We start from the raw sequence: 15,415 nt of genomic DNA, 5'->3' as shown, positions 1-15,415 counted from the left end.
GTGACGTTGAGGTTCCCCAACACGTCCTCTAGTGATTTGTCTGTTTTGACCAGAGAGTGGTTGTTGGAGTACTGATCCTCTTTACTGAGGACGAACATAATGAGAGAAATCAGTGGACATGATTGGAGCAATCACAGACCTGTTATTACCGGAACCCAAAGTAGCATTTAGAAATTTTTATTTTTCAATCACAGGTGACCAGAATATGTCTACTTGGTGAAATTGGTGTTAAACACATTTAGCAAAACAAAAACTATCTTCCAATTTACCTCCACACTCCTCTTTGGATTTTGATAGAATCATTACATTTTACGTTTTAAACGCTGTACTTGGTGCAATCATACTTTGCCTCAAGAGCGTGCTTGGTGTGTTTTTATATAAAACTCCTTGGGAGCACAGTTCACCTAAAGTATGGCTTTACAATAACACTCTCTTTCTCTCTCTCGCTCTCTCTCTTTCGCTCTACCTACTCTCTCTCTTCCTCTCTCTCGCTCGCTCTCCTCTCTCTCTTTCTCTTTCTCTACCCTCTCTCTCTCACTCTCTCTCTACTCTCTCTCTCCTCTCTTTCTCACTCTCTCTCTCTTCGTACTCTCTCTCCATTTTCTCTCTACTCTCGCTCTCTCCATCTCTCTCCACTCTTTCATCTCAGTGAGACAGATTGGAGGCAGCAGGTTTTCATGGGTACAGTCCTGAGCTGTCACTTAGGACCACTTTACATGGTTCGGGGGAGACCAGAGAGCCACCATGGCCAATGGCCATATGATATTATCCTCACACCACTTCAGTTCTCCTGTTGATCTCAGTGCAGATCTCAGTCCTCTACACTCTAGTGTCCTTAAGGAATTCTTCAGAAAAAAATAAAAGTTTCATGGAGAATAGCTACTTACTGTTTTCTACACTCTTAAAGACAGAAGAGAGACACATAGCATCCACAACACATACTGAAAACATTGACATCACCTCTTTATCTCTGGACTTCCCAGAATAATGACCAACGGCGCCAAATCTGCAGGCTCTGTGACAAACTCTCTAAACCCATAACCACTTATAGAGCTCTGAGTCAAAACCTACAGTCCCTGTCTCACTGCCTAAAAAGGAGCTCTCTAACCGAGTGTCTAACTGCATGTTTGGGTAGAAAGAAAAAATCATAGGAATTATGCTGCAAGAATCAAGAGTTTGAGCCATGCAAATTAGGTTTACGGGAACACATTATCACAATCATCAGCAAGGAGAGCCTTGATTGGACAACTGAGAAGCACCAATCAGTGAGAGTAACAACAAGGTCACAGACGTTGATACTCATTGGCGATACATGAGTTGAGTTTTGGGATGAAAGCCCTCATAAAATTAATTCATTGTTAATCCGCTATTTGGGAATGATTACGAAACATATCAACTCATGAACATAGCTTTAAACTCAGCCTACCGTACCGTTTGAGAGGTGGGCTATAGCTGTTCCGGTGTTTGCTCGGCGAGTCGTATTCACTCTCGATGGTGATGGTGCTCGTCGAGTGCGAGCTGGTCATGGTAGTGGGACTAGACGGAAGCGGAAGAAACCGGTACAGACTACAGCTACTGTCCTCGAAGGTGGCACGCCACTTCTCCTTATTCCCAAATACTTTGGTGCCCACCGCCTCGAACACCCGCGAGTCCATCAGGGCCTGGCAGAGGCGTACGGCCTTGGAGCGAGGCACCTCGGCATCGCCGCAGAAACGTGACTGGATGACATGGGCCAGCACCACGTCCACAGCCTCTGACCCCAGGAAACAGTCATAGTAGGTCTTGAGGTTGTGGCGGTGGCGCTTGACCTCGACGCGCTGCTGGAGGTTGGCGATGATGCTGCTCCAGATGAAGGTGGCCCGGAACGGCTTACCGGCCATGCCCTGCTCTCCTGGGGGAGGGAATAGGAGAGGGGGGTTTAGAGACAATGGAACGTTAGGCCAGTTTGGACACTTAGTACATTCAGCACAGATCTGTGTTCTAAAGTCCACACTTTATATCTGAGTAGTAGAATTTACAGAGCTCTTCCAACAGTTCAACATCTCCAAAGTAAAGAACGTTGCAGGCCAAGAACAATAGCACACTCACCAGCCTTGACATTACACTGTTATTTATGAGCCCCCCTCTCCCCTCTTCATCTCAACGAGGACTTCACCAGCCCCTCTCCCCTCTTCATCTCAACAAGGACTGCAACACGTGGAATATGTACACACACGTACACACACACACACACACACACACACACACACTGTGTAATGCTCTAACAAGCCTTGTAATGGCACCATTGGGACTAATGTCCCACCCCAACCGATCCCCTATAACATGCACAGAGACTCTTCTAACAGATAAACACACACACAAACCAGATGTACACACCATGCCGCCCCCATCCCTCTTCATCCAACTCTGATACAATGATCAGATTGTCAGCCTCGTCTCCAGGGCTGTCTCAGCATGCTCTTTCCTATCCAGCCCCACATCAACAGGGTGGGCCGTATCCCACATCACACATCATACACACACAGAATGAATATCATAAGATCGCACCAGTGAGGATAATCATTTCAAACTCATCAAAAACCTTCTGTAATCTTCACATGCAGATATAATTACAGGCAGACACTCACAGTAACCCACACTTATACCTCAATATGCTGTGCATCAATGCATGGCTCTACTTCAACTGCTGCACTGACAATACTGCACCATAAACAGCTTATTTTTCTGATGTCACCAACCACAGGGACCAAGAGAAGAGAGGAGTGGGGGAGAGGGGAACAGAAGGGAGAGGGAGAAGGGGAGAGGGGGGAGGGGCTGGTGAAGTCCTCGTTGAGATGAAGAGGGGAGAGGGGCTGGTGAAGTCCTTGTTGAGATGAGGGGAGAGGGGCTAGTGAAGTCCTCAATGAGATGAGGGGGTAGAGGGGGGAGGGGCTGGTGAAGTCCTTGTTGAGATGAAGAGGGAGAGGGGCTGGTGAAGTCCTCGTTGAGATGAAGAGGGAGAGGGGGAGGGGCTGGTGAAGTCCTCGTTGAGATGAAGAGGGGAGAGGGGGGAGGGGCTGGTGAAGTCCTTGTTGAGATGAGGGGAGAGGGGCTAGTGAAGTCCTCAATGAGATGAGGGGGTAGAGGGGGGAGGGGCTGGTGAAGTCCTTGTTGAGATGAAGAGGGGAGAGGGGCTGGTGAAGTCCTCGTTGAGATGAAGAGGGGAGAGGGGGAGGGGCTGGTGAAGTCCTTGTTGAGATGAGGGGAGAGGGGCTAGTGAAGTCCTCAATGAGATGAGGGGGTAGAGGGGGGAGGGGCTGGTGAAGTCCTTGTTGAGATGAAGAGGGGAGAGGGGCTGGTGAAGTCCTCGTTGAGATGAAGAGGGGAGAGGGGGGAGGGGCTGGTGAAGTCCTTGTTGAGATGAGGGGAGAGGGGCTAGTGAAGTCCTCAATGAGATGAGGGGGTAGAGGGGGGAGGGGCTGGTGAAGTCCTTGTTGAGATGAAGAGGGGAGAGGGGCTGGTGAAGTCCTCGTTGAGATGAAGAGGGGAGAGGGGGGAGGGGCTGGTGAAGTCCTCGTTGAGATGAAGAGGGGAGAGGGGGGAGGGGCTGGTGAAGTCCTTGTTGAGATGAGGGGAGAGGGGCTGGTGAAGTCCTCATTGAGATGAAGAGGGGAGAGGGGGGAGGGGCTGGTGAAGTCCTCGTTGAGATGAAGAGGGGAGAGGGGGAGGGGCTGGTGAAGTCCTTGTTGAGATGAAGAGGGGAGAGGGGCTGGTGAAGTCCTCGTTGAGATGAAGGGGGGAGGGGCTGGTGAAGTCCTTGTTGAGATGAAGAGGGGAGAGGGGGAGGGGCTGGTGAAGTCCTCGTTGAGCTGAAGGGGGAGGGGCTGGTGAAGTCCTTGTTGAGATGGAGAGGGGGAGGGGCTGGTGAAGTCCTCGTTGAGATGAAGAGGGAGAGGGGCTGGTGAAGTCCTTGTTGAGATGAAGAGGGGAGAGGGGGGAGGGGCTGGTGAAGTCCTCGTTGAGCTGAAGGGGGGAGGGGCTGGTGAAGTCCTTGTTGAGATGGAGAGGGGGGAGGGGCTGGTGAAGTCCTCGTTGAGATGAAGAGGGGAGAGGGGCTGGTGAAGTCCTCGTTGAGATGAAGAGGGGAGAGGGGGGAGGGGCTGGTGAAGTCCTCGTTGAGATGAAGAGGGAGAGGGGGGAGGGGCTGGTGAAGTCCTCGTTGAGATGAAGAGGGGAGAGGGGCTGGTGAAGTCCTCGTTGAGATGAAGAGGGGAGAGGGGCTGGTGAAGTCCTCGTTGAGATGAAGAGGGGAGAGGGGCTGGTGAAGTCCTCGTTGAGATGAAGAGGGGAGAGGGGCTGGTGAAGTCCTCGTTGAGATGAAGAGGGGAGAGGGGCCACAGCTTGCCTACTCCGCTGCTGTCATTGACACTGGTTTTGCTGGTGGTTGTGGAAGGAAAAGGGTGTGTGTGTGTGTGTGTGTTTGTGTGTGGTAGGTCTGTGAGAGGCTTTCATGCCTCCCCCAGCGGGAACCATTTCAAGTCTGGTAAGCAAATGTTAGCGTAGTCTTCAGGAAGGAGCTGAGAATAGAACACTGGGGACTGAAGCTCAACAAATAACTTCCTCACAGCACCACTACAGGCTCATATGACATCACGACCTGATAAAGACCATTATGACCCCAAAACACACTACTAGCTCAATGAAGACCATGCTTGACAGCACCAGACGGAGTAGGATAAAGTTGCTCCTAAGTTGATATAACATCATCTAATAACATTTTCACCCTTAATGGTTAAGGTTATGATTTGAGGATGGTAATCTGATTCTAGATCTGTGTCAAAGGGCACCTTCCACCTGGAGCGTAGGTAGCAGGCAGTGAGCAGACATTCACTTTCTTCTCATTCACATAACAAAACAGGTCCATAAGGAAGAAGGCGTGTGCTGGATGAATCATATCTCGATGAACCATAGGTTGATGTGTCCCATTGATATTGATGTCAAACACAGTTTCCCTCTTCGGACGGCACTCAGCCAAGAAAATATCCTGTACCGCTTGGAAGGTTTTGCATATAACGGATGTAACCAATGACCTATGGTGTAACAGACACTGTCCAGTCACTACAGCTGTTTGACAGACAGTTGATAGCCAGAATAATATCACAACTCTGGATAAAATAACAAGAAAAAGATCTTAGCCTGACATGACCATCACAGCATGGTTGATAGCCTGACATGACCATCACAGCACGGTTGATAGCCTGACATGACCATCACAGCACGGTTGATAGCCTGACATGACCATCACAGCACGGTTGATAGCCTGACATGACCATCACAGCACGGTTGATAGCCTGACATGACCATCACAGCACGGTTGATAGCCTGACATGACCATCACAGCACGGTTGATAGCCTGACATGACCATCACAGCACGGTTGATAGCCTGACATGACCATCACAGCACGGTTGATAGCCTGACATGACCATCACAGCACGGTTGATAGCCTGACATGACCATCACAGCACGGTTGATAGCCTGACATGACCATCACAGCACGGTTGATAGCCTGACATGACCATCACAGCATGGTTTATAGCCTGACATAACCATCACAGCATGGTTGATCCATAAACTTTGGACCAAAAGCATTGGACACTATGCATGAGAGATATCAACTGAATAGATGTCAAACAGAGGGAGATGAAGCTCAGTTGGTAGAGCATGGCACCTGCAACGTCAGGGTTGTGGGTTCGATTCCCACGGGGGACCAGTATGAAAAAGTACAAAAATGTATGCACTCACTACTGTAAGTTGCTCTGGATAAGAATGTCTGCCAAATGACTAAAATGTAGAATGATGAAGTGAAAAACAAAGAACCTACAGGCTAATGTTTATGACCATGTAATAGTAGCCTAATGCAGGCCTTAAAAAATACATGAGGCTGAAATACAATTACACACGATTACAAGACATTAATTGGTTTAACAACCAGAAAACCCCATTACTGGATAAATGACTAAACTGCATTAGGATGGAATCCTTTATTTGGGAGTTAAGAAAGGGGTATTAGAGTGCGACCATCTGGAAAAACCTTCTGGGGGTCCTGGTACAGTAATCCGGATCTGCTCAATGTCAGCATCACTCAGGTTGAGGAGGTCATAGACTTATATCACAGAGGTCACAGGGTCGATGTGCGGATGAAAACAATCCTGGGAATCGGAATGGTCTGTCACCTCGGTTTGCCCGCCCCGACTGAGATTGGAGCCAGTTTGCATAGCTGTCGCCAAACATCCCACCTCCCCTCCCCCCCTCAGTCCCCAGCTCTGCTTCTCTCCTCCCGCGGGCGCGTTGCATCAGGTGGGAATTCGCTCAAGGGCGACAAAGAGCGGTGTGTTTGCACACCATGCAGGTAAATAATCGCAATGGGAACAGTATCACCGCATACTTACTCACAAATGGAACGTGTTGACTTGTGGACTGATAGGGGAGACTATTTGCTGTAGCCGTAAGTGCACCTATTGGAAAGAATTAGGCTCAGGTAGAAGACCTTGGAGTTTTACATGATTCTTTCATGATTTTACATAGCTTATTTTTTATAGCCTACCAACAAGGAGATTTCGAAGAATGCCAAAAAGCAACAGGCATCAGACAGAAAGTAGGCTTGGATTGGTTCTGTGACGTTCATTCCTTTACGCGCTCAGACTAGTCACAATTGATAGAGCCTGAAGGAAAACACTAATGTAAATCTAAAACCCATGCAGTTTGAATTGGAATCTAAATACATCTCACGGCAGGATATGCCTTAGCCTACAAGAGCTGAAAAGCTGCATTGCCATACGTCCTTGGGATCAGAAATACTGTAGTTCCTCCGAATAAAAAATACCCTCACAGTAGCCTAATAATTAATAGAGCTATGGTAATGAATTAATTATTTGAACATATGAACTGTTAACTGTTACATTAGGAAACAATATATACAATGTTTAGCAATTACAGGCTATATAGCCTAGTTGACTGGGATGTGATCAATCTAGGTTACAACTAAAAACGGAGCCATAGGCTTAGGATACATTTAAATTATAAATCATTTGGATCTATTCAGCTCCATAGCCTAAACAGTGATACATTGACACATTCATTGAACACATTCATTGAAACTGTAGCAAAAGCAAATCACTTTCTCTAACATTTTCTGATAGGCTTATTGGAAAACGAAACAAAAGCTATGGCATGATTTCGTAACAAAAAAAAAAAAACATTTCAAAGTTAGCATAAAGGAGGAAATATATTATTATGCCTACCTCGTTGTTTGTGCAGCATGAAAAAGTTCCCGGAGCGCTAAACAGCTAACTCTCTTTTCCTCCGTATCATTTGGCTCATACTACTAACGTCTGTCCTCTTGCTATCTCCGAAGTCCCTTTTCGCACCACAGTGACGCCACTGCAGGGTCAACCCCGAAACCGCCTCCCTCTCTATGCTATTTAGGACGCGCATTTACAACGTTAAATAACGCCTCCACCTCCAACCTCATTTACATGATAAGTATTTTGCTTTTTAGACATTTAGCCTATGAAAAGACCGAGAAGATGTTTTAAAAGTGTTACATCTCTCTGTCTCCCTCTCTCACACACACAGACACGCGCGCGCGCACACACACACATTAATTGTATAGGTTTCAAATTCTTTAACAGAGACCAAAGGTTTATATACTTTAGCTGTTTACATGTTCTGAATTTACATCTTACCTTTAGCCTGTCACCTGTAAATTACAGAGACATGTTTGGTCAGCAGTTAACCAGGCAATAAACTATTGTTAGGCTACCTCCTAAAGAATTCCCATCAGCAAACTTTCTAAAGGTATTTCCTAGAACAGAGTTCATCTCCTGAAAGCATTAGTCATTATACAATGCATCTGAGAGGGACACCGTGGTTCTATTAAATTATAGTGGAGAAATCACAGCTATAGCTACAATCAGTCACATTCAACCACTGAACCACATTCACTCCTCCTAGACACCATAAAGGCAAACCATTCAAATGGCAAAAGACTAAGGCAAAATCTGTGCAGAGGTTGGCTACAGTCTCCAGGCTCTGTGGTGCTCCCTCTCCCTCTCATAGCCTCACCTTGTTAAACATACAGTATAAAAACGCTGATAGCAGAACAGCTGATAGCAACCACTATTTTTATTTGACAGAGCGTAGGGAGGGGAGCAGGAGCATGCAAAACACTTGGATGTCACCCCGCTCTGTGTGTTTTTACAAGACCATTTACTTCTACTGAGTGGAAAGAGAGAGAGAGAGAGCGAGAGAGAGAGAGCAGGAGGGTGACAGAGGGAGGATAGTTACTGAGGAGGAGAGACAGCTAGAGAAAGAGGTTGAAGAAAAGGAACAAAGGAGAAAGGAAGTCCTAAAGTCTTGGGTTGGAGTTCTAAAGTCTTGGATTGGAGTCCTAAAGTCTTGGGTTGGAGTCCTAAAGTCTTGGATTGGAGTCCTAAAGTCTTGGATTGGAGTACTAAAGTCTTGGATTGGAGTCCTAAAGTCTTGGATTGGAGTTCTAAAGTCTTGGATTGGAGTCCTAAAGTCTTGGGTTGGAGTCCTAAAGTCTTGGATTGGAGTCCTAAAGTCTTGGATTGGAGTACTAAAGTCTTGGATTGGAGTCCTAAAGTCTTGGATTGGAGTCCTAAAGTCTTGGATTGGAGTCCTAAAGTCTTGGGTTGGAGTCCTAAAGTCTTGGATTGGAGTACTAAAGTCTTGGATTGGAGTACTAAAGTCTTGGGTTGGAGTCCTAAAGTCTTGGGTTGGAGTCCTAAAGTCTTGGATTGGAGTTCTAAAGTCTTGGGTTGGAGTTCTAAAGTCTTGGGTTGGAGTCCTACAGTCTTGGGTTGCAGTTCTAAAGTCTTGGGTTGCTGACTGAGTGAGAATGAGCCTTGTTTCAGACCCTCCAAATCTAAATACTGTGGTAGATGGACTTATGACTACCACAGTCATGATATTGTAGCAAATTTGGGGGGTAGCCCCGACCGGGAATCAAACCCCGGTCCAGCGACTGTCAACCCAACACCTTAGCCAACAGATCTGAACCTCCCGACAAGGTCGCTACCTTAAAACCCCTTCCGTCGGAAGAGTGTGTCGCCACGCTTCTCTATACCAAGTCCCTCACATGCACGCACCGCCAGGGGTTGGGTTAAGGTTGCTACAATATTATATAGTCCTATAGGTGATGTGAGGTTTGAGGTCAGAGTGTTTTAAGGAGGCATCGTAAACAAGCTGGTTACATTGGAATAGCCTCAGCTTTGTGTTATTATGAGGTCAATGACAGATGACTGTATCTATACCCCACTTCATGTCAATCATTCTCCCTAGAGCCCTTCTATAAACTACTGCAACCATGTCATGTAAACCTTTATGCTGTTGACAGCAACAGTTTCTAACGTGTGGGGTAGGTGCCAGGGCTGAGGTGAGTGGTCACCCAAAGTAACTGAAACAGAAGCAGCAGTCTCATGCATAAAACAGCACGTACACAGAGAGAGAGAGAGAGAGAGAGAGAACGGGTAGAGAGAGAGAGAGAGAGAGAGAGAGAGAGAGAGAGAGAGAGGAGGAGGGTCGGGGACACAGATCTGAAACTTAACACCTGTGCACAGACACCCTCAGGTGGCAAAGCAGCCATAATGATGTGACTGAAAACAGCCCACATGTTTTCTACAGTTTAGTAAACATCCATTGTGGTCGGAATCTCAGGATTGTTTGGCAGCTTGTGAGAGGCCACACACACTCACTCACGCTCATGCAGGAAGGCAGGCACTCACCCACCCACGCAGAAACACACACACAAAAACAACCACACACACTTCATCCAGTCTGAAAGGGATAGATCCAGTCTGGAGGGGATAGATCCTGTCTGAAGAGGATAGATCCAGTCTGGAGGATCCAGTCTGAAGGGGATAGATCCAGTCTGGAGGATCCAGTCTGAAGGGAATAGATCCAGTCTGAAGGGGATAGATCCAGTCTGAAGTGGTCCTCTGTAGCTCAGCTGGTAGAGCACGGCGCTTGTAACGCCAAGGTAGTGGGTTCGATCCCCGGGACCACCCATACACAAAAAAATGTATGCACGCATGACTGTAAGTCGCTTTGGATAAAAGCGTCTGCTAAATGGCATATTATTTTTATTTTATTATAAGTGGATAGATCCAGTCTGAAGTGGATAGATCCAGTCTGAAGGGGATAGATCCAGTCTGAAGAGGATAGATCCAGTCTGAAGGGGATAGATCCACAAACTGAGATCCTCACTGGAGAAGCTCCCATTTCTATAGAAACATAATCCACTGACATGGAAATCCATAAAGGTGATACAGTGAACTCAAGGCGTACAGTGCGTCATGAGTACTGAAAGGAAGACTAAATATTACAGATTATCTCTCAAAGACACAATACTGGAGAAGAGCAAAGAAGGCAACTGTGCCGGCGGGAAACCGGTTTGACAGAGGATGGTTACATTCTCCAACATTGTTTATGTGTGTGTGTGTGTGTGTGTGTGTGTGAGTGAGAGAGAGAGGGTGTGTGTGTGAGAGAGAGAGAGTATGTGTGTGGGGGGTGCATTTGCTTGAGTCTCCTCCCTGTCCTTGTCACCTCATTTCCTAGATGATTATAGATAGAAAAGTTCTAGAGAAATGGATGATTAAGACAACAAAAAAACTCCAAAGAAGAAAGACATGGAACGATAAGAAACATTTAGAGATAGTTTCCATCCCGCACACTTTCTGGGAGGTCACATTCACATGAAACAGTTCCCAGAGCAGTAAATGTTAACCCCTAACCATAAAACACAATGTAACACACCTATAAACAGCACAATACAGACTGCTCCACGGTGTGACTAAATACAGACTAGAGAGCAGGTGAACTCATATGAAAGACAAAGCTCAGGACGTGGTCAAACGCTCTAAATTAAATGCCACAACTCCTCCTGAAACCACCAACAGAAACTCAAAATAAGAGCTGACTGGATGTCTTAAACTTCCAAAATAGGACTCAAGGCACAGTGTTGGAGCACTCACAAATCATGTTGACAACACAGAACTAGAATGATTCTATTTCTATGGTTGAGATAAACTGATCACGTTATGCCTTTTTCCCCAGGTGGACATAAACTATTTTGAGGCCCAGGACTAAAGTCTCCACTGGAATTTCCTCCATTCCACACTGACAACTCAGAGCAAAGGCATGATATATGACCAATAAGACCACTCCGCGTTGTGTCGTGCATAAGAACAGCCCTTAGCCGTGGTATATTGGCCATGTACCACACCTCCTCGGGCCTTATTGCTTAAATATACCTATATACCTATATACACCTATATAGGTATATGATATATTAAATCCTAATGAGAAACCTTTATACATACACAAGATGACCTATAACATAACCTAATAGACTAACTCACCACAAATGTGTTACTCCAAACAGCAAGAAGGTCTAAATGTAGTTACAAGAGAATATTACACTTGAATTCAGAGCTGTCTCTTTGCCTTACTGACTGTCAGTGTCAAGCCTGCAGCGTGAAAACCATGCAGGTTGGCATTTATTGGGATGACTCATGTACTGGAGGCAGAGTGGTCACTAGCTGGCACAGCCACAGTCATAAAATCTGATTTTAAACCTTAGCCCTAATGATTGCTAACCCTAACCTTAAATGAAGCCAAAAAGCTAATTTTAGTTTTTATGAATTTTTACAATATCGCCAGTTTTGACTTTGCCACTGGCCAATCTAGTGGAAACCACTCAGTGCTGCCTCCAGGGCAAGGCTCATGACAATAAATGTCAACATGCGAAAACATCCACATGAACTGGTTCTATTGCTCTCCTGAGCCCTGTTTATACCTGGTGCTAACATGCGTCCTATGTCCTGATCTTGTCCACATTCTGATCTTGTCCACATTCTGATTGTGCCCACATTTACAGGTGTAGGCGATTAAAAGACACAATCTGATTGTGATCAGATCTTCCTGACCTCCGGATCTGGATGGTCAAACCATTTAAATCATAATTTACCAACCACTAAAATCATTGACAGGAAGCACCATTGACCTAAGTCTTATGGCACCAGTAACTGTCTTAAAATAAATCAATTCATAATATTTTGAAAGAATTTCTGTCAAATAATTTGCAGACAAGGAGAAACCAGCTGATCAGGTCACAATGTGGACACAGTGGACGGATGAGACACATTTTAACACCATGTGTAGACGCAACAAAACTTGATCAGATGGGCATTGGATCATATTTATCAGATCACAAAACTCACATGTTAGCGCAAGGTGTAAACAAGGCTCTAGTCAGATGTGATGGTGTTCCTTAAACCAGCCACCTACACTGAGCGTACAAAATATTAGGAACACCTTCCTAATATTGAGTTGCATCCCCTTATGCCCTCAGAACAGCCTCAATTCGTCGGGGAATGGACTCTACAAGGTGTCGAAGGCGTTCCACGGGGATGCTGCCCATGTTGACGCTAATGCTTCCCGCAGTTGTGTCAAGTTGGCTGGATGTCCTTTGGGTGGTGGACCACACAGGAAACGGTTGAGCGTGAAAAACCCAGCAGCGTTGCAGTTCTTGACACACTCAAACCGGTGTGCCTGGCACCTACTACCAAACCAAGTTTAAAGGCACTTAAATCTTTTGGCTTGCCCATTCACCCTCTGAATGGCACACATACACAATCCATCTCTCAGTTGTCTCAAGGCTTGAAAATCCTTCTTTAACCTGTCTCCTCCCCTTCATCTACACTGATTGAAGTGAATTTAACAAGTGACATCAATAAGGGTTCATAGCTTTCACCTGGTCAGTCTATGTCGTGGAAAGAGCAGGTGTTCCTAATGTTTTGTACACTCAGTGTGTCATAGCTGCAAAACGGAAGACATCTCTCATGCACACACATACATCACGTGTACACACACATGCACACATACACCTGTGCTGAAATGTCACCAAACAGCTCTTTGGTTAACACAATTAGAGAACTAGTCCACAAGGTCAAAGCAATGTTTGCTCTCCTCTTTCACTTCCTGTACCGGGAAAATGAACCAACTTTATTTCCTTGACTTTCCCCTTCAAACTTATCACCCATACAATGTCAGAGGGGAATGATTGCTTGCTTTAGGGCTGATGTGGTTATGAATTAGCTAAATGTATTTGGTTAGCGAGTGTTCCCGGTATAATGGGTGGATTCAGAGGAGGCTGGTGGGAGGAGCTATCGGAGGACGGGCCCATGTAATGGCTGGAATGGAACCAATGGAATGGAGTCAAACACGTTGTTTCCATGTGTTTGGTACCTTTCCATTTATTCCGTTCCAGCCATTACAATGAGCCCATCCTCCTATAGCTCCTCCCACCAGCCTCCTCTGGGTGGATTGTGTTCTACTCCCTCATTCAGTGTGAGGACAGATTATCTACATCAGTGGTTCCCAATTTTTTTCAGTTACTGTACCACCAACTGAATTTTGTTCTACCCGGAGTACCCCCTCATGTGCATTTTACCAGTAAGCCTATGGTCTCATGAGTCTTCTCAAGTACCCCCTGTGGATAGGCCAAGTACCCCCAGGGGTGCTAGTACCCCTCGTTGGGAACCACTGATGGACGTCACTGCTTATGACCAACATGAGTGAGTCTCTTCTCTATTAGGATGCAGTGTTCCCATGACACAGTGGGACATCATCAGCACAGCATCAGGCTGTCCAATTCCTCCTGGCATGGAGACATAGAAACCAGCTCAGTCTCACCCAGTCTCAAAGGATTCCACTCTGTTCATCTCCCACATATCAAACTATGTATCAATATTCATATGCTTTTCAGCTGTAGGCCTAGAACAAGCGTTTGTGTTCCACAAGCCCGGCGTCTCTCCCAGTGATGCCCGCACTGGAATCCCAAACGCCCCACACCCCACCCCTGCCCAGAGGACAGGGGACAGTGCCCTCCTTCATAGGGCCGTGGTGGGAGAACAGGGCCACTTTTGTTTTCTGGAGGGTACAGGGGAACGTTTTCTGCATTGTGGTCGTCCGGACAATCACATTTTATTCAACAGGCCGCTGGCTCTTGGTGGAGGCTAGGGCACAGGCCACAACGTCAGACGTCCATTGTCAAAGGGAATAGTCTGTTCCAAGAGAAGGCGAGTAGCATCACAGTCCGATCTTCCTGCCTCAGTGTGTTCTCTCTCTGGAAACTATAGAACATGTCACATATTGGACACGCAGACAAAGACAGACGGACACCATATTCCCCTTTTCTCCCTCTCTGGCTCTCTCCCTCTCTATTTCTCTCTCACACATCATAGGGAAGGAGCAGTGCGCTCAGGTTTTAGAGGCTTTCAGCACACAGGTGGCTTACGCAAGCAGAAGTAACTGTCCTCCACCATAGGTTACTGTGTGAGGCTACAGCATGTGTTTTATGAAAAGGTTAAACACCAACCGGCCTCTCCCTGTGTGGTTATGAACGTGAAGTGAGTTGCCAAGGGAAACCTCTCACTCTCACCTGCATAGTCAAACTCAGTTTCTTTGAAGTCTCTGTGGTATTGAACAGGAACTGGATGGGCACACTAAAGATCTATGTGTGACGATGGCTAGTGATGCCAATCACGCAATGCTTTTAGGTGGTTTCCTTTCCAGATTTCCGTGACAGGTGAAAAGGGAAATGCTAGTTTAATAACTATCACACTGTCAAGACGTGTTATGTATGACTATCAAACTGCCTTTCTTGTCAGAGATTTGGTTCTAGTTTACATGTAGATTGACCGGTTAAGTGTGCATTTTCAGTAAACGGCCTGGCTAAATACTAGTCGTGGTACGCGAGAAACATTTACCCACCATGTGCAGCTCATAATACCAGTCTCCTGTCATATCATGTCTCCCGAGTGGCGCAGTGGTCTAAGGCACTGCATCGCAGTGCTAGCTGTGCCACTTGAGATCCTGGTTCAAATCCAGGCTCTGTCGTAGCCAGCCGCGACCGGGAGACCCATGGGGCGGCGCACAATTGGCTCAGGGTAGGGGAGGGAATGACTGGCAGTTGGTAGAGCATGGCATTTGCAATGCCAGGGTTGTGGGTTCGATTCCCATGGGGGGCCAGTATTTAAAAAATGATGTATTCGCTAACTGTAAGTCGCTCTGGATAAGAGCGTCTGCTAAATGATGTAAATATCCAGTGCGTTGCAAAAGTCTTCATCCCACTTGGTGTTTTTCCTATTTTGTTGCATTACAACCTGTAATTTAAATTGATTTTTATTTGGATTTCATGTAATGGACATACACAAAATAGTCCAAATTGGTGAAGTGAAATGAAAAAAATAACTTGTTTAAGAAATATTCTAAAAAATAAATAACGGAAAAGTGGTGTGTGCATATGTATTCACCCCCTTTGCTATGAAGCCCCTAAATCAGATCAATTT

At 46.2% G+C, this 15,415-nt stretch overlaps 1 protein-coding gene across 3 annotated transcripts in view; it reads right to left on the bottom strand.

Moving 5' to 3' along the window:
• Positions 1–11,493, bottom strand: part of depdc7a (DEP domain containing 7, paralog a) — an 18,920-nt gene extending 7,427 nt beyond the window's left edge. Inside the window, exons 1-3 of one of the 3 annotated variants that reach the window (XM_041859589.2) lie at positions 11,423–11,493; positions 1,432–1,891; positions 1–84 (exon numbers count right to left, since the gene is read on the bottom strand). The exon at positions 1–84 is cut by the window's left edge and continues 47 nt beyond it. In XM_041859589.2, coding sequence (XP_041715523.2) covers positions 1–84; positions 1,432–1,880 — 533 coding nt within the window. In that variant the 5' untranslated portion in view covers positions 1,881–1,891; positions 11,423–11,493. Of the gene's footprint in view, positions 85–1,431; positions 1,892–2,088; positions 2,791–7,282; positions 7,447–11,422 lie in introns of those variants that run through there. The other 2 variants (XM_041859587.2, XM_041859588.2) reach the window with 2 other exon arrangements.
• Positions 11,494–15,415: the final 3,922 nt, after the last annotated feature.

This window comes from Coregonus clupeaformis, unplaced genomic scaffold (assembly GCF_020615455.1).
Source record: "Coregonus clupeaformis isolate EN_2021a unplaced genomic scaffold, ASM2061545v1 scaf1549, whole genome shotgun sequence".
Taxonomy (NCBI): Eukaryota; Metazoa; Chordata; class Actinopteri; order Salmoniformes; family Salmonidae; genus Coregonus; species Coregonus clupeaformis.
The sequence above is the reverse complement of the archived record's forward strand: the minus strand, read 5'-3'. Positions and strand labels throughout refer to the sequence as shown.